Source organism: Mixophyes fleayi, chromosome 10, assembly GCF_038048845.1.
Source record: "Mixophyes fleayi isolate aMixFle1 chromosome 10, aMixFle1.hap1, whole genome shotgun sequence".
Classification (NCBI taxonomy): Eukaryota; Metazoa; Chordata; class Amphibia; order Anura; family Limnodynastidae; genus Mixophyes; species Mixophyes fleayi.
In genome coordinates, this window is record NC_134411.1 from 49,516,381 (window position 1) to 49,540,353 (window position 23,973).

Sequence of the window (23,973 nt, forward strand, 5' to 3'; positions counted from 1 at the left end):
CAATGGAAAAATGCCACATCACCACTGTTTTTTATGTACCACAAACTGTATATAAACCAGGCACCGAGACCATCATTCAGTCTACTTTGACCACAAGCTTCAGGACGGAATGCTGGATCCAATGCGCTGCATATGTATCGGCTGTACTTAATTTTATTTGTTACATCTTGCCATTAAATCTCTTGTGCATTGAAACCACATTGATCACAGCGGACAATATTTATTGATAGCGACTAGACGGATATTACAGCTGGTCGCTACAGAGAAACGCCCATTGCTTTCACCATAGAAAAAAATATTTCCAAAAATTCAGGATGTTACTGTATGAAGGAATATCTTATAGCTATTAATGTTAGACACAAACACAATAAGTAATGCAATGTGTACAAACAGTGTTCCATGGTTGTTTCAGTCATAAAACAAACTCTAAACCATTAAAATATAAGTTTGCCTGCCACAACTGTTTTATACACAACTATGATGGTTTAGGATGGGGGGAGGTTCTATAACCTTGTGTGAGGTACTTATTAACATAATCTAGGCCTTGACAGTCGTACAAATTATGGGTGATCTGATAGGTACCCAGATTTTTGCCTTCACATGTCAAATCATGTTTTCTACTGAAACTCTTATGTACATAAGCGCATAGAGCAAAGATGGGATGGTTTCACACCTGCAGCTCTAAAGAAGTGAATAAAACAGATAAATCAGAAAGAGTGTGCATTGGGAAAATGTGAGGCTGTTTGGGTTGTATAATTTTGTGTTGTGAAAAATTACTTGTGCATTATGTAAATGTTATTGTGTATTTCCCTATACTTCCATTCTTTTGTACCCTGTCTGGGTAAAATCAGGTGTCCATACTTTGAATGCAAGAAATGAAGTCTAGTCTACAAAAAGCAGATGCACTACATTCAATTAGAAGGTAATCCTTTTTCTACAGAAAATGGAAGTTTACTCAGAAACATATGCTTTAGGCATTATGACCACAATGATTCCTGGGGCTGGAAATAAACATGGTCTGGTTTTAATAGATAAATATACACAATAATCTCGTCATAAGTTAAATTATTAAATAGTAATTTAAAATGTATGTTTATTATACTGTATTAACTGTGATGTTATACTTTAAGGTGCTGAAACCTTCTTCAGTTTCCATCTGTTCTTAGTGTACTTCATATTTTCAAAATTAACCACCGACACAAGATTTCAAAACAGCTCTTTATTTGGGGAAAAGAAAACACACCAAATGTTAGCATATGTAACTTGTTACAGGCAAGATCAATTTTTGTGTAGACTAACTGGGCACATCAATTTCCTGTCTCTTCCTAATACATTAATATTTGTAAACCCATAACAATACAAGAAGTCTGGTTTTCCTATAAAGAGCTTGCAAAAACAACAATTAATAAGATTTTATATATACAGATGCCCTACATCATATTAACAGATGGTTGTTGCTGTGGTTTTAACCTAAGTTGCTAAACTGGTTTGCAAATTCATATTTTGTGGTAAAATAAAAAACATGCTGCAAAGCTATCCTACGCCATTATACTTTTCTCAAGTTTCAAGCTGGTCTAATGCTAGAACAAGCTTTTCAGTTAAATCATAAGTAATTTTCCCTTCAGAGTACACTTACAATCCCAATTGTTCTGCATTTAAGCTTGCAGATCACCTTTTGGTTACATTACAATCTACACAGGAAAGGAGAGTCTGAGTTTGCAGTATTCTGTACAATGAGTGACAGAATCTTGCTGCAAGCTAAATTATAAAAAATAAGCTACAACAATGCCATAGCTAATGAAACAGGAGGACAAAAGCCCTTAGTTACTTAAAATATGAATGTGGCTTAATAAAATCAAATTATGGACGACAGCAGGTATTTAAATTTCAATATCTTTAAACCCGACGGGTAGATATTTCTACACTGATTTGGACACTTTATTGTATGGCTACTTTGTGTGTCTAACCACAACTAGCTATGCTAGAGCGCTCAGGAGACTTATTTTATCGATGTCTTAGCTCACTTAATAGCCCACTGATCTAACATAACAGGAAACCTCTTACTATAGATTTGTTTGTACCATCCAGCAATAACATGTGGTGAAAAGCTCATATTGACAATTCCACAACCACCTATGTATATTTCATTAGGGTTATTATCCTTCTTAAAATAAAAAATAAAGTTTTGGGATGTTGAATGATTTTGAAGCACGGAGGTAAAATTTTTATTGCAAACGCGAACGAAGACCGCGCCGGAGCCCGAAAATATCTTACCTAAAATACAAAAAAGGTACAAAATTGTAGTTTTGGCAAATTACATATTTTGCTGTTGATATGTTATACTTTCATACTAGTTTTACACAATATTATAAAAACATACATAACATTTTCAATAAATCCATGTTAATAAAGGGGGTTGGAATGAAACAGAATTATAGACTAAACGTTTGTGCTTACTTATGCTTTAAATAGAAAGGCGGCAAACATTTAAGACACATTAAAGATCCATGTTGAATGTTTTAACACCGTTATTCTAATTACTTTTCAAATTGTAATATTCATTTGTAAACGCCTATCATCTTTCATCATGTAATGTAAACAGTGCGCAAAAAGAATAGAGGGTGTTCATTGTTAGTATACAGAAAAGTGAATGTATTACATTTAGGTTTTGAATACATTTCGTACGATCAGCCTACAAAATTGACAGATTTTGTTTGGTACAAATACTTCATAATAGAACACCAGGGAAGAAAGACTGGCGTACTGACATTCATCAGATACACCTATCAAATTTACTGGACCCTTTCTGGTCTCTTGACGGATCTTCCGTTACATGTTTTTAAGCAATTGCTGACAAAGTTCATGATACTATTTCACTCTGTCTTTTGGACATTGGTAAACGGATATATTTGGACTAGTTTTATACACACATTGGCAGACGCTGTCATTTACAACCTCTTTTTCAGAAACTTACACTAAGTAAGCAAATAATGGAGAGAAAGGATGTTGAAGTACTCTGCATGTCACATTATTATTGTATGCATATAATAAATGCGTTCTGAAGCAAGGCAACAAATTAAATTCGTTGCAATTTTACACACAGCTAAATTGTTAAGATACATGCATGCTCTGTTCAGATGAGGCCAATTTAGACTTACAGCTCAGCATACAGTACCAACTTGAACATTGTCAATTTTGCCATGAATAATTTAAAACAAAACAATTCAATAGCAGATCTAGGGGTATATTTACTAAACTGCAGGTTTGAGAAAGTGGAGATGTTGCCTATAGCAACCAATCAGATTTTAGCTGTCATTTTGTAGAATGTACTAAATAACTAGAATCGGATTGGTTGCTATAGGCAACATCTCCACTTTGTCAAACCCAGTTTAGTAAATCTAGCCCCTAGTTTTTAAAATCACAAATATTTACTGAATTTTACTCAACGACCAGGGTGGTTGTTAAGAGAACGCCAACAAAAAGTTTAATTGTGATCTCCTATACCCAGATAATCACAATATTTGCAAATTAGCCTAACCATTCTGCTACCACCTTGTAAAAAATATATATATTTTAAGTTTTTCCCTAAACAGTGACAAGGAAATGGCAGGTAGCCAGCACAACTTACTTTTTTAACTTGTCATAACAATGTTGTAGTTCTCTGCAAGAGTTAACCTTTATGGTTACATATAAGCTGACTGTTTATAAAAAAGGAGCAGAGAAATGTTGGTAAAATCATCTTACCAACTGAAGAGTAGGAACATAAACACTATTTTGGTGGACATCTCCTTTAAAACAGTGTGTATAGATACCTTTAAGATGGATACACTGTTAAAGGGTAAGTACCAAAAAGTAAATAAGGTTAATTTGGGTACAGTTCACAAAGGTAAAGCAAAATTACTCCAGGTCGTTATCGCATAAGGCAGCACTGATCTTTCTACCGCTGCAGGATTTTGGTTTGCTTTTAAATTAACAGTGGATGTGCTGCCCACATAAAATTTGTATATGCATAAGTAGAACGTTCACAGCAAGAGGCATCAACACTCCCATTAGAAAATTAGTAAGAAGAGCAGACTGGGTACACACTACAGGCTTATTGTGTCAATCACACAATAAACGACTGTTCAGCCCAATAAAGCATAAGTGTGTACACTGTAACGAGGAACATCATTCCAAAGCGCATCATATAATTTAATTTGTTTAAACCAAACTAAAAATCTCATTCAACGATGTGATTCCACTTTTGCAGTGTTTATGCACTCACAACCAACAGTGTCCATAGATCTCTATGGAGTGTGCAGTCACAATCTTTTCAGCCGATGGTTACGACAGCTGAAGAGCACAGATCTGAAGGTAAATCTTGTAAAACATGTAGTGTGTACACATTATTTGGCATGCTGATCTGGATTTATTTTTTTCCTCTAGTCGTTGGTAAAATTGTTATAGATATCGCATCGAAAGAAATTTTCTGTAGTGTGTACCCAGTCTAAGGCTCACGGCAATGCAACATTTGGGCCCTCTAAAGGGACCAGCTCAATTGGGACAATGCCAGACTGAAGACCATTAAAACTAAAGAATTTCACCAAGCCATGACTATACATGAGGCACACTATTCAGGTATGATTTTTACTAGAGGATTCCTTTCTATAGTTCAGAAAAAGTTTTATCCACGATACATTACATTTGCAGTAAAAGTAGCAACAATTAAAGTACACATGATCAATATCTTTTAGTCATTGCTTTCATGCAACAGATATGCTGTGAAGATTCAGCTATTTGTCTAATGTAAATATTGAGTTAGAAAGTTATTAATTGGTAGCTACCGATTGGTAAATTACGAAAGGTTAGTGCCATTGTTTGAGTCTATCCATGCTCAAACCTCTTGAGTCGTGCTTATTCATGCGTGATAATTATAGAAGAGCTTTGGAGACATGACCTTATGACAGGCGGCAGAAAAGATTTGTGCATGGTATAAAGGCATTGGGAGTATAGCAAATCTGGAAACCGCACAAAAGAGTCAAACCACAAACTTGGTTTATACCATACACAACTTATGACCACCGAATGCATTTCCTCTCAAATTGGCAACACGCTGTGAAATTGTCAAGTTGGACAGACCTGACCATTTTTAGCCATCTTTGATAGTCTATAGAAACCCTCACCACATGCAGACTTCAGATCACACCAGTTTTCTTTTCCGTCAAATTGGTTCACTGCGGTTTTGCAACAGACACCATCATGAAATGTAATGAAAGCCGCTGCACACATTTGTATTTAACTATTTATAACATTAAATAGTGACATTAGTACCTTTAAGGGAACCATTGAACATAAAAGAATGTCACCATTAAGCTTTGCAAGCACGCAGAAAACATGTAATGTTATGTAACAAAATTAAACATTGTTCTCTAAATATTTTCATTAGACAAATATAGAGGAAATATTTAAGAAGTTAAGAGTATACACACACCAGTTTCCTTTCTGTCTATCATGTGTTTGACTGTAGGAGAAGGCAGTGTGTGTGAGTGGTGCTGAACAAGTAGAGAAAAACACTCCACTTCCTTATTCCCCATCTCATTTGTAGCCGAAACACAATGATGGAAAACACAATACCAAAGACGGCCTACGTGGACATACACTTGGCATGCTTTTACAATACAGCTGAGCTAACTTATTGTGAAACCTGTAAAGTAGGATTCATCTTAGAACAGAACAGTCCTCCGTTTCCTCACTTACCTGTGTGCAACTGGTTGGAAAGTTACCAATATTAATCCTATAACATTAGTACAGAAGACATGCAATGCTAAAGGGTTTTCACAGGCTTAGATAATCATTACCTTAATGGCTGATGAGCATAGAGAAGTGTGGAAATCTTTTACGCCACTACATCTAATAAATAATGCTACGTATAGAAATGCATGTCTAATGTCTATGTACCAAAATAATAACTTGTGATGTTGATACACGTGTTAAAATGAAAAGGTATAAACATCACATATGGCAGATAGGGAACTGGGCGCAGAATTGTCCGAACAGTTTCCCAGAATGAACGAGTGCTCAAAATAACGTGTTTCAGAAACTGAACGGTTTGTAAAGGAAGGTAGGAAGATAGAAATGGTAAACAATGACCCAAAAGGGCATAAAAAAGTGGAACGAAACTGAAGCAAAAGTAGATTAACAAAAGCAATAAATATTTAAAAATATCTAAGCAAAAACAAAAACCCCTCACCTCCTCGGCTTAGAAATACCGCGACCGTTCACCGTAGGGTTCCCGGATGTAACGTGGAGTGTCATAGACAGAGCTCCGTAGGGCAGGGGTTAATCTGCGCTCAGGCAGATATCCATCCATACCGGCGGATGCAGAAGAGCGGCGTATGGGGCTTCGCTCTCGTGCGTAATAGCTGGGAATTGGAGGTGGAGGCGGTAACAGATGCCTCTCGTATGGATAGGACTCCATTCGCTTTCTGTGTGTTAGAGTGGACATTGAAGGAGGGGGAAGAGGAGGCAGTCGACGTTCCATATAGGCATCATAGGATGAGGGACGTATACGGTAGCGGTGGTAGTAGTCTATAAGGCTGCGGCGTTCCCGCTCATCATAATACATACGCTCGTAGGCAGCAGCCGCCGCACTGCGCATAGGGACATAAGGATCAGCGAAAGGGTCGTGACCGTAGGACGGCGCCAGCTCCATCTCCTGAGCCATTTGGTCTAAAGGACACACTCCGGACCAGTGGCCGTCCTTCCCGCAACGGTAGCATCGGCTTCGTTCTCCCATTCCCGGTGTGACTCGCAGACGACTTGTAGAGAGCTGAACGTGCATCCGTTTGCCTTCAAGAGAGCATACGCGAAAAGGGTTGGTGAAGAGAAGTCAGGGACATCTCCCTTTTAAAAATGTACTAATATGACTATTTACAAGTTATACAAAAGCAGACTGGGTCAGAAAATACAGAATTAAAATACATAATAAAACAAGGATGGATAAAGCAAAGTTAGAAAAGTGTGAGAAATAGCAGAAGTGTCAGGCAACTTATCACAACGATCACATGTACTGCATTTTTTGCATGAGCTAAAAAAAAAGCAAAAAAAAAAAACACCTAATAAGTTTACTACATGTAGTCAAATATGTAGGTTTTTTGAATTCACATTTAAAAGGGATTGGTTGCATCAGCATGAATTTACAAATACAACCAAAATGATTTCCTAAGTAGTTCCTCAATTTTGTGTTAACTAAAAACTCACTTTCTTGTTACCAAATTCTATGCAACAAGCTACCTGTAGCTTGTTCCTGCCCCCGAAATATCAGCAATTCTTCCTCCCTCTACTCCTGTAACTTTACTACAGTATACAAAATCTGTAGAATACAAAAAAACATTCTGGGCCCGATAAAAGTAAACTGCCGTTTAAAATCTCAGAATGTACATGCAGATATATATGTTTATTACCAAATGCTGCAGCTCCAATGGATATTACAATTTAAAAGCTTAGGGCAAATAACTGCCCTTGAGATGCATGTTTGACTGCAGTCAAAATGCACTTACATCAGAGCTAAAGTCAAAGGTGACAATAGTTAGGGCAAGGTCAAACAAACAACCAACATAGATATATGAACGAAAACTAAAAAGCTTATTAGCAGGGCAAACTGAGCGGTTTACCTGGAAAGATTTAACATATGAATGCATTTTTTTACTCTAGCCTTTAAAATGTTTAGAAGGAGCCCCTACAGAATTTAACAGCTTGATACAGACAGTACAACCTGCACTTTTTGTAAACCGTTTCAGCTTTAAATCACTCAACTCAGGTTTAAAATGATAAATTAAAACATGTAGATAAACTTCACCAACGTATGTAGAGTGTGAATTGTAATAGAAGTATTTTTACTTGAGAATAAATATATCCTTAATACCTGCTGTGAACATTTGACAGATTCCTACTCCACTCACCTGTTTCATGAAAGAGCTATAAAACATTAAATTATTAATAGAAGGTGCAATCCACCTTAAAGCATAGGGGTAGAATTCAGTATCAGCATAAAACAAAAACCAGGTTCACATAGTAAGTAACAATCTGGACCAATATTAATTGCCCTTTTCATTACTAATGTATATTTATTATCAAGTAAAATATTTATATAAGAATTTAACAGCTCCTCCATATACTACTATACAGATGCAGTATTCTCCAGAAATCACATAGCAAAATTAAGGGTTTTATTGCCAACATCCCTTATACATTAATATGGCAAATTAATATATTTAATTCCTCACTAGTTGTAAGTTGATTCTCATGGATTTCTTTACAACTTTCAAGAGGCTAGAGCAGAAGGCTGTCGGACATTTAGTACAAGTTCACACTACCTATTCTAGCATGCAAAACAGAGAAACACCTTTTAGGTTTGGTGGAATAAGGGACCCTATGTAAATAAACCAAGTATTTTCTGAAAATGCAAACAAAACTGAATTTTCCATTTGAATGTAGTTATCCTCTAAACAACTAAAATAGGAAAATCATGCACTTAACTCCTTACTTTACCTTTCACAGTCAACGCGGTGAATTTAAGGAAAAACCGTTCCTTTGTGAATGCCAATAGAACATCACTGCTGTCACGTTGTAGCTACTATGGCAATAATACAAATGAACATGTACTACAAAATATTAGGCAATGTTCACCTAAAATATAAGGTGTTATCACATAAATGAAAGTTACTGTATTTTGGCATTTTGATTGCTATCTAAAATGCCTTTCAAGACCACATAATTTCTTCAGTAATCCCTCTACCAAAGCTGAACTAAGTGTTATCTAGTGTTTCCTGCACCGTTTATAAGCTTGATTGGACAAGAACATCTTTACCTTCTGTTTCATGTCATTTGCTTGTACCACAATCCCCTCAATGTACAGGGCTGCATATTATGTTAGCACTTTACAAAAGAAAAATAATACTTGTGTAGTATGTATGGGAAGAACAAAGTGCTGGTGATTGATGGACTGACTTTCTTTGATAGGAGTGGCTAAGGCCTGTGTGCACAGTTCATGCTGTCTGTTCTGAGCAAACAGTGCTGAATATATGACCTATAACTCTGACATAGCCCCCCTCAATAAGAAATCCTATGTAGTGCGAGTGCTGGCACCTACATTCACAGCAGCAACCCTCAGAACATTTGTTTCACCCGGTAAAGCTACTGTAGTTGCAGGATATTTTTACTTTTTTATTCCCCACAAACATATAGCTGCGCTTTATTTAGACGTGCAAAATTGTCTGCAATGATAAATTATAACTAGCAAATTACTGCTCTAACTCCTAAATGCTGGTTACATATGGATAGCTTCATGTATAAAATCACATAAATATTGATCCAAGCTGAACCTCAGTCTATAAAGCAAACTACAAATTTAAACAGCCAAGAAGTTTCCATCATGATCAGCATTACTGAAATTAAAATATGATAAAAAGTTATTAAGGCTGATTAAAAAAATTAATTTACATTCATCAGCGCTGCGGAATCGGTGGCGCTATATAAATAAATGGTGATGAGTAAAATACATGTACAAAAATATACATTTATATTAATTTTTCTCAATTATAACCAGCCAAAACATAAAATGTTTTACAAGTTGTTTTCTAAAAAAAAAAAAAAAAAAAAAAAAAAAAAGGACAAACGTTAACTTTAGGTGTTTTGAACACCCCTCTCCCCCAACTGTTGTACGGCACCCGGTGGTGTATCCACTGCAAAATCTACTCCCTCAATGCAGCTGGGTCCCATACTGTTTGCAGAGACCTCTAACAGGAGGTGTTTCCATCTTGTGTAAGTAAGAAAAGATATGTACAAGTAACAATAGGTTCCTAATCGGATGAGAAATCCTACCAACCACTGTCTCCCTTATTACAGTGCATCAGGTCGGGGGCCTCAACGCTTGTGGTTATACACGATTACAAACGTTTTACACAGGTTCCAACAAATGTTAATATGGGACCCAGCATACTAGAGTTCTAACATGGGGAATTATAAAGCCACAAGCAAAAGGCACCAAATCTTCTTGAAACACATGCAGTGATAATAAGCACTTGTCACATATGCCATAGCTAAAAATATTATTTTTAGTTTCTAAGTATAGCTGTGATTATGTTTAGCCTTTCCTTTACTACTGAAAGTCTATAAAACTCCATTCTTTAAATTCCATTTCCTCACCCAAATAGGTTTTTATTCATATTTGTTCTTTCCCCACCACACATGACCAATATTCTCTTCCACTCCATGTGCCAGAACACTTTTCTAACCACTGCCAACACTGAACATTTCTGAAAACTTGCAAAAGAAAAAGTTGGTGCTGCACATAGCAGCAATCTAGATTCTATGTAGTTTTTAAAAAAATGGGAGCAATTATCTATTTGGTTGGTATGGTCAACATAAGTTTCCTTTGCACCAATTTTTATAAATTCTCTCATCTATTTTGATGCCATACACTGCTCTGTAAATTCTGCCCATAAGCTCTGCTGTCATGTCTGGTAACTAATATATTATAAGGTGTAACTTCTCAAATCACCAACAACATGGACCTCATTTACAACTTGCACTTGATGTGGCTAGCTGGTGTGCCCATCACACATCAACTGCACTAATGTGTGCAGATTTGCAGGGAAAAAAAATTAAAATTCTTACTACTTTAAAACTATTTCCTTAAACGTTTCATTTTTTTTCAATACAGTTAATGAGAATTATCATCAGCACTTCCTTTGACACGACACTTGGATGTCGACGTTTTATATTATATAAGGAAAAGTGCGGCTATACGACATGCAGAAGATGTGTTCTGTTAAAAGTATAGGATAAGACACTACCCCTGCAAGCTCACAATTGTGCAAAAATCAAATCTTTTTGTGGGGTGGAAAAACCACAGCAAGAACACCCCTAAATAAAAATGCACCTCCTACAGCCCTCATTTCAATACGATCACGAAACAAAATCTAATTTCTGTACCGCTCTGCAAAACAAGGCACACTGCGCTCCGCAAGGAATGTCCACAATCAGCCCAAACTACTTCTATTGACTGCTGCCATTTTTCTCTGCAAACCTGCGCGTTACCTTGGTTCCTACTAAAGCGCATCAAAGCACAACAGAACAGTTGGCGCTGCGTCTCAGGCATTTTGTTTTTCGTAAAACAAGGCCATATGACATATGATATAACACATATGTACGTCTACATTCACTTGTCTTTTAAAAATAATTAAACAAAGACCTAACTGTAGTAAACATAAGTCGTAAGCAGAACCCTTTTAAAAATATCTTTACAGAACTAAATTCCCAGTCCCAAAACTAACTTGGTTCTGTCTACTGATAATCCCAACCCTCATTTTAGGTTTCACCTTTGAAATCAAAGTTGTTCAAATTTCTGATGGCTTCCAGTGCTTCCTCTGCTTTCTCCATGTGAACAAATGCATAATCTTTTACAATGTCGCATTCCAGAACAGAGCCATATTCTTCAAATTTTTCACGTAACTCATCACTTGTGACGTCTGTGCTAATGCTGCTCACATGAAGCTTGGTGGAGGCTTTGGGTTTGCCTCTGCTGTGTTCCACATTGATTGATACGCCATGTAGTTTGTAGTGGTTCAGATTGTGTACAGCTTCATCTGCTGACTTTTTGTCTTCCATGTGGACAAAGCCATAATTTGTTATGATGTCACATTCAGTTACTTTACCAAACTGCTCAAATAGTGACTTCAGCTCTCCCTGTGTCGCCTCAGGGGGGAGGTTACCTACAAAAAGTTTCACCATCTTGAACAGCTTGAGAAAACGTGGGAGAAAAAAAGAAAAAAATTAAATATAGAATGTAATAATTCTGTCAATATAAACAACATAACCACAGACTAGGAAATATACATGTTTGTTAGCCCTGACACAAATTACAAAAACCTAATTTGGAAATGTGGCTTAAATGTACAAAAATACACCCAACTCGGTATTAATATAAACCCAATGCTTTACCCTATAGTTGGTTAGATATATTCTCTATCAAAATAACTAATACTGTTTGAGAAGCCTAGTTCTCTAGTGTGAGGACATATGTAACTCCATCAAGTAGATACTGTGGCCAGTAGGAACTGACATATGCAGAGGCCTACATACACAAGGTATTGTTCATTCTTCAGATAGAGTATGGAAATTATAAAAATGAATAAACTTGCAGTTTACCAAAAGAATGTAAAAACTTCGCTTCAGAACCATGTAATATCAGTTGCAATATTCCTCCAGTTATCTAAACCTTCTTTTTGTCTATATATGTTCTCCTTGGTTACAAACAAGGTTTGTATCTTAGCTACAGCTATATCTACAATAGATCACATTTGAAAACCTTGAATGCAAGGCAACGTAACTATTCTAAAGATGACCTTGATTAAATGGATAAAATATTTTCAATAGACTATATTGAGGCGTGTCAAATATATCCATAAAAAAAAATCCACGCTTTCCCTTCAACTCAACATCTTTCATCCTGGGGCACACTGTACCAGGTGACTTACTACTTGCAATTGATACTAATGCAGCATGTAGCAAATGACAGACTCTCAAAGGACACAATATACCTTTACCAGTATGCTTAGGGGCATAGTCAATTAGGTTTCCGGTCCACTGCAATGTGCAGTATTGACGGTAATACTGTAGCACAATAAAGCGGATTTTCCTACTCAACCCTATGGGGTGCGCACAAAAATCCACGTTGCTGCGGTACCGTGGATTAACTTTGCGGCTCAGACACCTAATTGAATATGCCCCATAGTGTCTAAGCCAAAGCTAGGATACCAAAAACACAGTAGCAATACTTTCACTTTAGTTCTAAAAAATAAGGTGTATGTAGTAGACAAAATGGTAGGTAGTAATAAGCAATGCTAATATGCTATAAATTAAATTTATTATATATATATATATATATATATATATATATACACATATACACACATGATATATAAATAAATGATGATGATGATGAGAAACTAGGAAAACAAAAACAATTTGATGTTATCAATGCATCATGCCGGATGACTGATTTGGAATAAATGGCTTGTACATCTTTGAACAATTTGAAGCATTTGACAAAATGTTGAGCCTTGGCATTAAAAGTCTATTGTCTGCTAGGTCAGGCTTAACTTTAACAATAAATTCAAACCATCTACCTACAGACATCACATGATTACAATGACCGTGCCCACGTTTAAAAAAACCCCAAAAAAAAACATTTCCACAATCATTATTCTTACTGGGGGCTGCACTCCTAGAACTAAAACCTGCAGACGCCACCAGGAGAATACAAAAGGAGTATAAGCGGGGAGATCACAACATACTACGGATCAAACCACGATACTGAGAAAGGCGATAATATTGGAGGAGATGTAAATGTGTACAGGCCTCCGGTGAGACAAACATACTGCACATAATACGTGTACAGGAACCCGCCATACTTATTTGCTGATTTCTGCCAACTTCTACTCTCTGTTGCCTTTCGGAACAGAGCCTATAACTGTGCTCGACGCCCCCTTATTAGTAATGTCAGCGGATAACGAAATCTGGATATGTACTACAAAGCATACATGCCTCACCTTCTTCTCCACGCGCGAAGAACACAAAATGGCAACTAACTGACGACACTGGGCAGCCCAGGAAAGAAAGAGGCCGGCTCCAACGTGGCCGCCACTCATTGGACTAACCTGCTACCATGCTGCACTGCAATTGGTCAGTCACGTAGCCAGTCAAACGTCACAATGATAGTGAAACTGTATGTATCTCATTGCTCGGAGCGCCTTAGCAACCGGTAAGCCACCATCCTCCAACTAAGGCATCGGCCATTTTGTTGATCGGTCATGTTTTCTGTTGTACACATATCACACTAATACAACGTCAGAAGTATTATGTGTGCCAGCCTTAAAGTATATACATATAGACTAGTAGCACATAAAACGATTTGGTTATGTAAATATGTTTCATATAATTTTGAATAGCACACTAGATAATAGTTTAATATTTTTTTTTAAAAAAAAATTTACTCATTCTCTTCTATACCAGAAGTTTTTGTTGTTGTTTTTTTAATGAATACCTAATACTCCTCTCCCTCATTACTTATAAGTCTAGTCCAGACAAACATTTGGGGGTCAATTTATCAAGCTAGGGGTTTAAAACAGTTATTGTTATTATAGCAACCATACTTGCCAACTCTCCCGGAAAGTCCGGGAGACTCCCGAAATTCGGGTCAGTCTCCCGGGGGAGATGGCATTTCTCCCGGATTTCGTGACGCCATTCTCGGTGAATCACGCCATTTTGGAGGGGGCGGGACGAGGCCAATTGCGTCATTTTGGCCCCGCCCCCGCAACGCAAATTACGGCTTTGCAGGGGGTAGGGCCGAAATGACACGATTGGCCTCGTCCCGCCCTCCAGTCTCACCTCCTCTCCCGGAAACAAGTTTCCGGGAGTTGGCAACTATGATAGCAACCAATCAGATTCCAGCTATTATTTATTTAGTATATTTTACAAAATGACAGCTAGAATCTGACTGGTTGCTATAGGGAACACTTTTTCAAACCTGCAGCTTCATAAATGAACCCCTTGGTGTACATATCTTGGAGGTTGTTTGTGAAGCATAAAAATGGCTGAGAGGCAGACTCAAATCCTGTTGAGACATCATTATTAGTATTATTATATTTTATTTATAAGCTGCCACAAAAGGTCTGCAGCGCCGTATATGACATATACAGAAGGCAGTGATCCATAACACATAACATGAAGAACAAAATACAAAGACCAGTCATTATGAATAAACAAATATACAGATAAGAAGAGAAGAAGGGTGGGTTAGGAAGTGTGGGATGAGGGGATGGAGATAGCATCCACAGAGGAAGATGGGAGGGATGAGAGAAAGCTGCAAGAAGGGACTGATGGGAGGAGATGTCATGACGTATTGACTCAATTTTGGAGGTGAAGTGGGTAGCAAAGTCGATAACAGCGATGAGAGGAGTGAGGGAGGGTAGAGGAGGGAGTTGAAGTTGGCAAAAAGGTGATGGGGGTTGGATGAATGGTAGGAAATGAGAGCCTTAATGAAGGATTGTTTGGAGAGTAATAGGGCAGAACTGTAATAGCCGAGTATGAATTTGAAGTGAAGGAAGTCAGCATGAGTGCGTGACTTTCTTTAGAGCCGCTCTGCACTATAGGAGCAATATTTAAGATAGTAAGTAAGTTTGGAGTGCCACAGTTGAGGCGAGGATCGACGAAGCTTGAAGGTGATTGCTTGAGCGACAGATTCAAGAGCAGTGATAAGGATGTAATTATAAAAGGAGACAGCCTCATTGGGGCAAGAAAGAATGGTGATGGGGGAGAGGTGTGAGACCAGGGAGTAGGAGAACGTGGTAGGATCAATCGTGTCAAGATTACACCTGGCGGGAGTAACTTTAGGTGCTGATGAAGGCGAGAGGGGTAGAGAAATGCTGAAAGAGAGTAGATGGTGGTCAGAGAGAGGGAAAGGTGAATTGTTGAGGTCCGAGATATTACCGAGGTGTGAGAAGACCAGATCAAGGGAGTGGCTACTGCTGTGGTAGGGAGAGGAAGTCCAATGAGAGAAACCAAGTAAGAAGGAGAGGGAGAGAAGTTTGGAAGCAGCATGGTCTGAGTGATTGTCTATGAGGATATTAAAGTCCCCCAAGATGAGGGAGGGAAGGTCATAGGAGAGAAAGTGAGGGAACCATGTGGTAAAGTGATCAAGGAATTGAGAGAAAGGACCAGGAGGACTGTAGATAATGGCAACATGGAGGTGGGCTGGGTGGAAGAGGCGGATGAAGTGTACCTCAAAGCAGGAGAAAGAGACTAGATTTCCACCAAAGAGCATGGGTGGCGTAAGATGGTGTTTGTGTATAGATACATGTTTGCATCAGGCTCTTGGAGGAATTGGGTAGGGCACATACTTTCCTTGCTTGTTAGGGACTAGGCACATCAGTGCACCTACCTCTGCATTGTGGAGCAAGGTTAATAAAATGAGATAAAGGGGTTAAGAGCATGTATTTTTGTGCAGTGAACGGATATTTAAACATTTTCAAACCTCAAAAACGCTTGGCTTTTGGACCAGATCAGGTAGTTTTAAAGAATGCATTCTGCATCCTTCAGTTGCAATTTTGCGAAGAAGTGTATTTGTAAGCTCAATTTATTTTTAGCAATGTTTAATATATCACCTACAAATTTTGCAGCCTTTTACACAGAATATTTAATAGTCCACATCAGATCCTGCCCCAGTGGAGGTTACAATCTGTTGTCTCCTTAGACTCCATGACACTAGTGACTAATGAGTTTAATCCTTAGTCAGCTCATAAGAGACAGGAAAAATGTAACATCCCTTGTGACTCTTCCTTCCTTCTAGCTCTTCATTTGAGTAAAAAGCAGTGTAAGGGCAGTGGTGTCTTCCTGGGCTACTAATTGCTACCACAAATAGCAAACAAATGAATGGCTGTTCTGTCAGAAAGACAGAGGTCTATGAATGTGAGTGTGACTTTCCCGTCTTCAGGAAATGATGCACTGATGTCCATTCCTGCACATGTAATCAGCGGCGAGGCAGAATGGGAGCTTGTTATAGTGAGCATTGCTGGGTAGTAAACATAGTCCGCAACTATGGATGTGGAAGTCTCCCCCAAAAAAGCCAAAGGACATCAGTCTGGGTAAGCTCTTTAGTTAGGGTTTTATTGGTTTTGCTATTTTATTATAATACTTAAAATGTATGTCTTCTTGGTAGCTAAGGTCACCCGAACTCTGATCCCTAATACTCCAGAAGTAGCACTTTTACACTTTTTCCCTCCACAAGTTTTATTGGGGGATCGATATGTCATAGGCCACATTTTTATAGCTACCCGTGCAGTGATAGCCCAAGCATGGAAATCAACTACATTACCCTCCATATCTAAAATAATCTCTAATCTCTAATACCCTACACCTCTTCTGCCTCATCTCCCCACATCATATGGTTTGATTGGAACAGATTTGTCTCCAAGACGTCAGTTTAATCAACCGCTTCGAGGCCCCCCCACAATATGTCACAATATGTTACAGTAATATCTGGAAGTGGATACCCAGGCTATATATTCAACAATTGGTAATTTATTACGATGTTGGGATTTATACAATTTTTTCTCTTTTATTTCTTCTTCTTATGTAACTAACATGTATTGATTTGTACTGCCTCCCTCCCCCCCCCTACCTTCCCCCTCTCACCCTTTGTTCTTTAAAATGTGTACTTTTTCTTTTATGTCTGTACCCTGTAATTAAAAGCTTAATAAAAACCATTATTGAAAAAAAAAAATGTATGTCTTCTCAGTACTCTATCAGGAGCAGCAAGACATAGTCATGATTGTGAGGCATGTGATAAGAATCTACGTAATGTCTAGAAAGAGGCATATATGTGGATTTTATTCCTCAATTCAGAGAAAACCCAACCTTCTGAGCAATATAAGGAATTAATAGGTTGGACATGAAATAATTTGTTTCAAGAAGATATACCAGCACCAGCTTCTCTACTATATTCCTTTTTTGAAGCTAATTAACACATTGTACAGTTTTTATAGTACACCGGGTTATTAAAGAGCTGAATAATAAAGAGTGGGACCAGCTGAATAAGTGACAATCCAATCCTAAAAGACTGGAAAGTATGTATCCTTTCAGGGGCGAACACAGGATTTAGAAGGGGGGGTTTCCACCCCCCCTCCCCCCGGAAAAAAAAAAATATTGCGCAGCAGCTCCATTTCGGCAAGTCTGAATTCTACAGCAGCCGCAGCGCTGTCAAGCAGCATCCGCGGCAGTGCTGTATTATACTACAATACAGCACTGCCGCGGACGCTTCTTTGACAGCACCGCGGCTGCTGTACAGTTCCGTTGGTTCACGGAGGGGAGGGGTTTCTGGAGAACCAGAAACCCCCCCTGCGTGCGCCACTGCCTTTTCAAGAGAATAAAGCCTCTAAGTGGGATTCCATACCCAAAGTTGATGCCGCATACAAGGAACTTTTTAGAGCTAGATTTACTCACTAAGTGGGATCGCAGTCCAGTGTCTCTGGACTAGATCAGACTTGCATAGGACACCAGGGAGTCTCTCGATCCAACCTTTCACAACCAGAAGGCTTTGTGATAGTGTGAGGATACCACCCTTAGCTGGGATGGAAGTTACCCTCTGTGGGATTCAACTCACTCGGGTAGACCAAGATATATCCAAAATAAGACTTTATTACGACAGCACAACACCACAAGACGTTCACAAGTTACAGGGTAAATGGTAGCACGTATCCTCCAGCAGCCTCCTGCAGTCAGCACTCCAAAGTCATAATCTCTGTCCCTTTCAGGGTCTTATCCTCCCGCAATATTACCACTACCGTTTAGCAAAACAGTTATGGTGTCTCCTAGCCTGGGTTACTAGCTCACACCAACCCTGTCCTGGTAGGGTTCCCTCCAGCGGCACCACAGTTCCTGGCCCAGAGTCCTTTTCACTGATGTCTTCTACACCAGGATCCTCCAAACTAGCATCCCCCCTGGCATTCTCCTCGCCCTATCTTATTTTCTCTGTACCCAGGAAATAGGGTCAAATGTCTCCAACCTCCCCTTTACAGAAGGGGCCTCCCAGTCAACAATTTAGCTGCTAGACATACTGTCCCTGTTACCTTGATTAGACAATAGAATGGCTTGACTCAATTAGCTGTTTTGGCTGGATACACTACACATGGGGTTACAATAGTACATCAAGGAATGACACTGCACGCTTACATGGAACAATAAGACTTTTGACACATGATATCAGCAGGGTTACACAATATAAGTCTGTGATACCTTTTGATACAATTACATTTATATTGACACATATTGATACATTTCCCCATGCTATTTCAACCAATATATTACTGTGGAGGCACATTGCATATGAGTAGAAGTTCTAACCTCATTACCTCTCAGGTTATCTGTTGACCTAGCTAATTAACATGGGCTGCCAGCTAGTTAACTCAGACATTGTTCTGATAACAAACCTCATCTCAGCTGCACCCCATACAATACACATTTGAGACAAATGGTAATTACATTAGCTACCACAAGCAAAATGACTGCTGTTGTTCTGATATTTTCACACAGTATGGCAATATTGTTTCTATTTATACTACATACAATATCACAGGTAATAGTATGGGCAAAATGTGTCTAATAACATGAAATAATAATACACATAATACACCAATGCTCTGGTGTATATACTTAGACTGGGCCAAGGATTAAAAAGTACAATAAACCGTGAGAAACGGGTGATGATTACATAGTTCTCAGTCCAGTAGTACCCCGTTTCCTCACAGATAGCAACAGATTCCAGCTGGGGAGCACATCTACCATAGGCAAACCGAAAGGGGAAGGGAGGTTTCCTAGTGCCTGGAAACCTCCCTCCAAGCCTGGGACACTGTATAATTGAGGTGGCTGGACCCCGCTTCACACAGCTCTGCTTGAAAAGGGAGAGCTGCGTGCACCTAACAGTAGTGTACGCAGCATTGCCCATGTATATTATAGGGATATGAAGAATTGGAGAGTAGCCAAGCACTGTCTAATATTATAGCTACGCCCCCGTGCATGCTGGTCATGCCCACTAGCGGCGTGGTGTGGAAACCCCACTCTACAAATCCTGCGTTTGCCCCTGTCTACATACATAAATAGTGCAGTGCACATAGTTCCAGAACGAAAGAAAGCTACAGACAAACATACTGGAAATAAGGATTATGTGGCACCTCTGCTAGTTTTCCACCTCCTTGTGAACCTATACACACTAAATTGCGGATGTGTCTTCCAAGAATAAGGAGTACTTTGAAGTTCACTGGGTGGAAAATATAGGCGCAACATTTCAAAACTGAAGTCATTTCCCTGGGCATCCCTTGAGTTTCAAAATAATGTTGATATGTACTAGTGAATACTGCAAGCTTATTAATAATTAACCCCTGTGCTGAAAGTGATGTGCTATTCTCACAGGAAGAAATGCAATATGTAGAAATGTGAGAAAATGGGGCATGTACAATATTCATGTGTTCTTTTCTGTGCAGTGCCTGAACAGAACATGAATTTCGTTACAAGGATCACTGATTCTTAAGGCTGCAGTGTTCACAAGTGCTTTATTGTCATCTGCATTTCTTTTAAATTATGACATTAATAAGTGATCCAAACATTTGATTAAGCCATTAAAGTGTTCTTTAGAATCTAATATATAGACCGAATTGTGTTATTTGTAAATTAGCGGACCCAAAGGTAATTTACACTTTGTAGCCTTCAATCAGCATCATATCTATCCTAAAGCTGCACTATCATGAGTGGTTGAACATTTAAGTGGCCATTCTAAAATGGTCGCATAGGGTGTATGTGAGCAGGAGGACTAATCAGATGCCGCAGTGTAGTGTTTGCTGCTTCTGATTGGTTCTCCTCCACATTCCACAGCGTCACAACACCCTGGTTTTTGACTGTGCCTTTCAGATGATCCATGGATCCCAGTGAAAAGCTAGGTGGTAACACAGCTTTAGGATATGTACATCTTCTTGGGATACTAAGTATAATATCCTCCCCGGTCCCAGTAATAGAACAATTGACTGACAGGCTAGTCCCTCCCTGGGACCAGCCACCATAGAGCTTCTAGGAAACATTTCCACACAGCAGTGGCAGAAAAGAAAAGTGGTGCAAGATGGAATTGTCCTTGGGACCTCCCACCCACCCATATGTTAAAAGGTTTAACAGGCACACAGAAACAGGAAGGGTAGCAGAAACAGTTTAAGAAACCAAGCACTTCAGCGACAAAGAGTGCCACTTTTGTGGCTGAAGTGCTTGGTTTGTTTGGGCCCCCACAAAACAAGCTAACAATGGGCTTAAGGCAGCTAAGGTAAAAGTGCTGTCAATGAACTATACAGTGGCAGGATGTTGTCTTCATTTTTACCTCATCCTCACCCTCATCAGTGTGGACATCATCCTCACACAATATTAATTCATCCCTGCTGGATTCCACCGTTACAGAAGTCTCTGTAACAAAAATGTAAAAAACAAAAATGTAAAAAAAAACCTTTTACCTTTTTAAAGAAAACAAACCCCTCTCAAATAAAGATGAAACTTTACTGTAGAAAAACATAAAATTGCCAACATGCCATTATACCCAAAATATTAATAAGCATTGCAGCATCAGCTAGCTTCCTTCTCTCGGCTAGATCCCAGCACCTGCAATCCACACTGTCATCATCCTCATCCTCATCAGTGTGTACATCATCCTCACACAATACTAATTCATCTTCGCTGGAATCCACCATTACAGAGGTCTCTGTACTTTTATATAATTGCCGGCAAAGGCCTGCTCCCCCATTGCACACCTACTCAACCTATCCCTCTCCTCTGGAATCTTCCCCTCCTCTTTTAAACATGCTCTTGTTTGCCCCATACTCAAGAAACCATCCCTTGATCCTGCCTCTCTCTCTAATTACCGCCCTATTTTGCTTCTTCCTTTTGCCTCCAAACTCCTTGAACGGGTTGTCTACAACCGTCTCACCTCCTTTCTCTCCTCTCATTCACTCCTTGACCCGCTCCAATCTGGTTACGCCCCCTCCACTCCACTGAAACTGCCCTCACTAAGGTCACTAATGACCTTCTCCTCGCTAAATCCAATAGATACTACTCCGTTCTTATCCTTTTTGACCTCTCTGCTGCCTTCGATACCGTTGACCACGCACTCCTTTTGCAAACTCTCAAATCTATAGGCCTATGTAACACTGTCCTCTCATGGATATCCTCTTACCATACCAACCACTCCTTCTCAGTCTCTACTCATGATTCTACATCACCCCCTCTTCCCCTACCTGTTGGCATTCCTCAAGGCTCCGTTCTTGGCCCCCTGCTTTTCTCCCTCCCTTGGTGTCCTCATCCGCTCCTTTGGCCTCCAGTACCACCTCTATGCTGATGATACCCAAATTTATCTTTCATCCCCTGACCTCTCCCCTTCCTTTCTGTCTCGTGTCCCCTCCTGTCTCTCTGCCATTTCATCTTGCATATCCCAACGCTTCCTTAAACTAAATATTTCCAAGACCGAGCTTATAGTCTTCCCCCCTTGCAGCACTCTCCCACCTCCCCCCTCTCTATTTCTGTTAATAACACTACCCTCGTTTCTGTCCCCCAAGTCCGATGCCTTGGGGTCATCCTTGATTCCTCCCTCTCATTCAAGCCTCACATTCTGTCCTTCTCGAAATCCTGCTACTTCCACCTTCGGAATATATCCAAGATACGTCCCTTTCTCACCACGGAAGCTACGAAAACCCTTGTTCACTCGCTTGTTATCTCTCGCCTTGACTACTGTAACCTCCTTCTCTCTGGCCTACCTGATTCTCGCTTTGACCCTCTTAAGTCTATCCTCAATGCTGCGGCCCGTCTCATTTATATTTCCTGCCGCTCTGTCTCTGCAGTCACTACATTGGCTCCCCATACCCTACAGAATTAAATTTAAATTCCTCACCCTCACCTTTAAAGCTCTTATTAAATCTTCCCCTCCCTACATCTCCAATCTCATCTCTACCTACACTCATACCCGCCCCCTCCATTCTGCCTGTGACCGCCACCTCACTACTTCACTGATCACCTCCTCTCACTCACGTCTTCAGGAGTTTGCCCGGGCTGCTTCCCTGCTGTGGAACGATCTTCCACGTTCCATCAGGTTAGCATCTACTCTCAAAGGCTTCAAGCGTGCGCTTAAGATCCATTTCTTTATTCAAGTCTATCAGTCCTCCTCCTAACTTCCTTGTCCTGGCTCTCTCCACCAGTTAGTACCACCCTATTTCTGTCTCCCCCTTACCTTTAGGGCCCTCTTTCCTTGTGTGCTCCTTCTACTATTCCATCACCCTCTGTACCTCTTGGCCTGCTTCGCTAGCCCTGTTTTTCCTGTTTTTTAAGCGTCGGCCTACATCTCGCTGATTTCTACCATCCCTTTCACTATCTGTCCCAGAAATAATCTGATTTGCTTTACCCTGTCACCTGTGTTTGTATATATTTTGTTCTTTCTGTATCATGTTGTGTCTTGGTTCTCTGTTTTCTGTATATGTAATGTACGCGCTGCGGACTCTTTGTGGCGCCTTATAAGTCAAAGATAATAATAATAATTTTGATGAACATCAACTTTTCCTCATTTTTAAGAAGTAGTCTCCTACGCCAATCGCTGATAAGGTTCCCGGCTGTCCTGAAAACTCTTTCCGAGTACACACTGGAGGGTGGACATCTTTTGGTATTGCAAAGCGAGTTTGTACATGGGTCTCCAAATTGCCTTTTTTCCTCCCAGTATGTAAAGGGACTGTCTTACATGTCTATTTCTATGCTGTCGTTAAAATAATCCACCATTCTTTGGATGTTGATAGTAGAATCAATTGGAGTTACGTAAGAGGTGACGCGATTTTTGGGCAATTCTTTTAGACCAGACCAGGGGTTAAATGTATCAAGGTCCGATTTTTTCAGCGTGTTAAAATCGCGGCAAAACGCGGGTGATAAACCGAGATTTTTGTCCAAAAGTTAGCATAATGTATCAAGCTGCGATTTTTACCCTTATCTTCAAAGTCGCTGGTCACCATACAGGATATAATGAGAACATTTCACCAGTATCCTAGCCACTCTCAGGGACTGCTGTCTATCCATTCTAGCTTCTTCCCCCCCTCCCATTTGAGGCTACCAGCAATGCAGTGGTCCTGAGTCACTGTCACTACACTTTTGGCGGACACACAGCTCTCCAAGACCTGGAGAGGTAGATTAGGGCAAAGGCAGTACTTCAGGGACCGACTGTCCCTTTCCTGTCAGGGCAGGTATCTGGATCTCAATGCCAGCCTAACTTCAGCGATCACTGGGTAGTGAATGCCAATTTGCTGTCCTCTGGAGCTCTCTTTTAAGCCCAAAAATAACCTACTCAGGAGTTTCGGGACTTACCTGATTGGT

General features: G+C 39.6%; 1 protein-coding gene across 2 annotated transcripts; it reads right to left on the reverse strand.

Moving 5' to 3' along the window:
- Positions 1 to 1,204: 1,204 nt before the first annotated feature.
- Positions 1,205 to 13,693, reverse strand: LOC142104202 (RNA-binding protein 4B-like). 2 transcript variants are annotated; one of them, XM_075188730.1, is made up of 4 exons: positions 13,593 to 13,693; positions 11,361 to 11,781; positions 6,230 to 6,828; positions 2,199 to 2,274 (listed from the first exon to the last, which is right to left on the reverse strand). In XM_075188730.1, the coding sequence occupies exons 1-3, from the start codon at positions 13,689 to 13,691 to the stop codon at positions 6,239 to 6,241; spliced, it is 1,110 nt and encodes a 369-aa protein (XP_075044831.1). In that variant the 5' UTR covers positions 13,692 to 13,693; the 3' UTR covers positions 2,199 to 2,274; positions 6,230 to 6,238. The 2 variants fall into 2 exon arrangements, with proteins under 2 accessions (XP_075044832.1, XP_075044831.1); XM_075188731.1 differs by lacking the exon at positions 6,230 to 6,828 and having other exon boundaries at positions 1,205 to 2,274.
- Between the last annotated feature and the right edge of the window lie 10,280 nt (positions 13,694 to 23,973).

What these genes read in the sequence shown, in the direction of transcription:
- LOC142104202 (XM_075188730.1), bottom strand. Translation starts at nt 13,691, where the DNA reads ATGAGTGGCGGCCACGTTGGAGCCGGCCTCTTTCTTTCCTGGGCTGCC. An exon ending in CTTCGCGCGTGGAGAAGAAG is followed by an intron (nt 11,782 to 13,592) that starts GTGAGGCATGTA and finishes CGTTTTCTCAAG; the next exon opens with CTGTTCAAGATGGTGAAACT. An exon ending in GAACAACTTTGATTTCAAAG is followed by an intron (nt 6,829 to 11,360) that starts GTGAAACCTAAA and finishes GCTCTCTTGAAG; the next exon opens with GCAAACGGATGCACGTTCAG.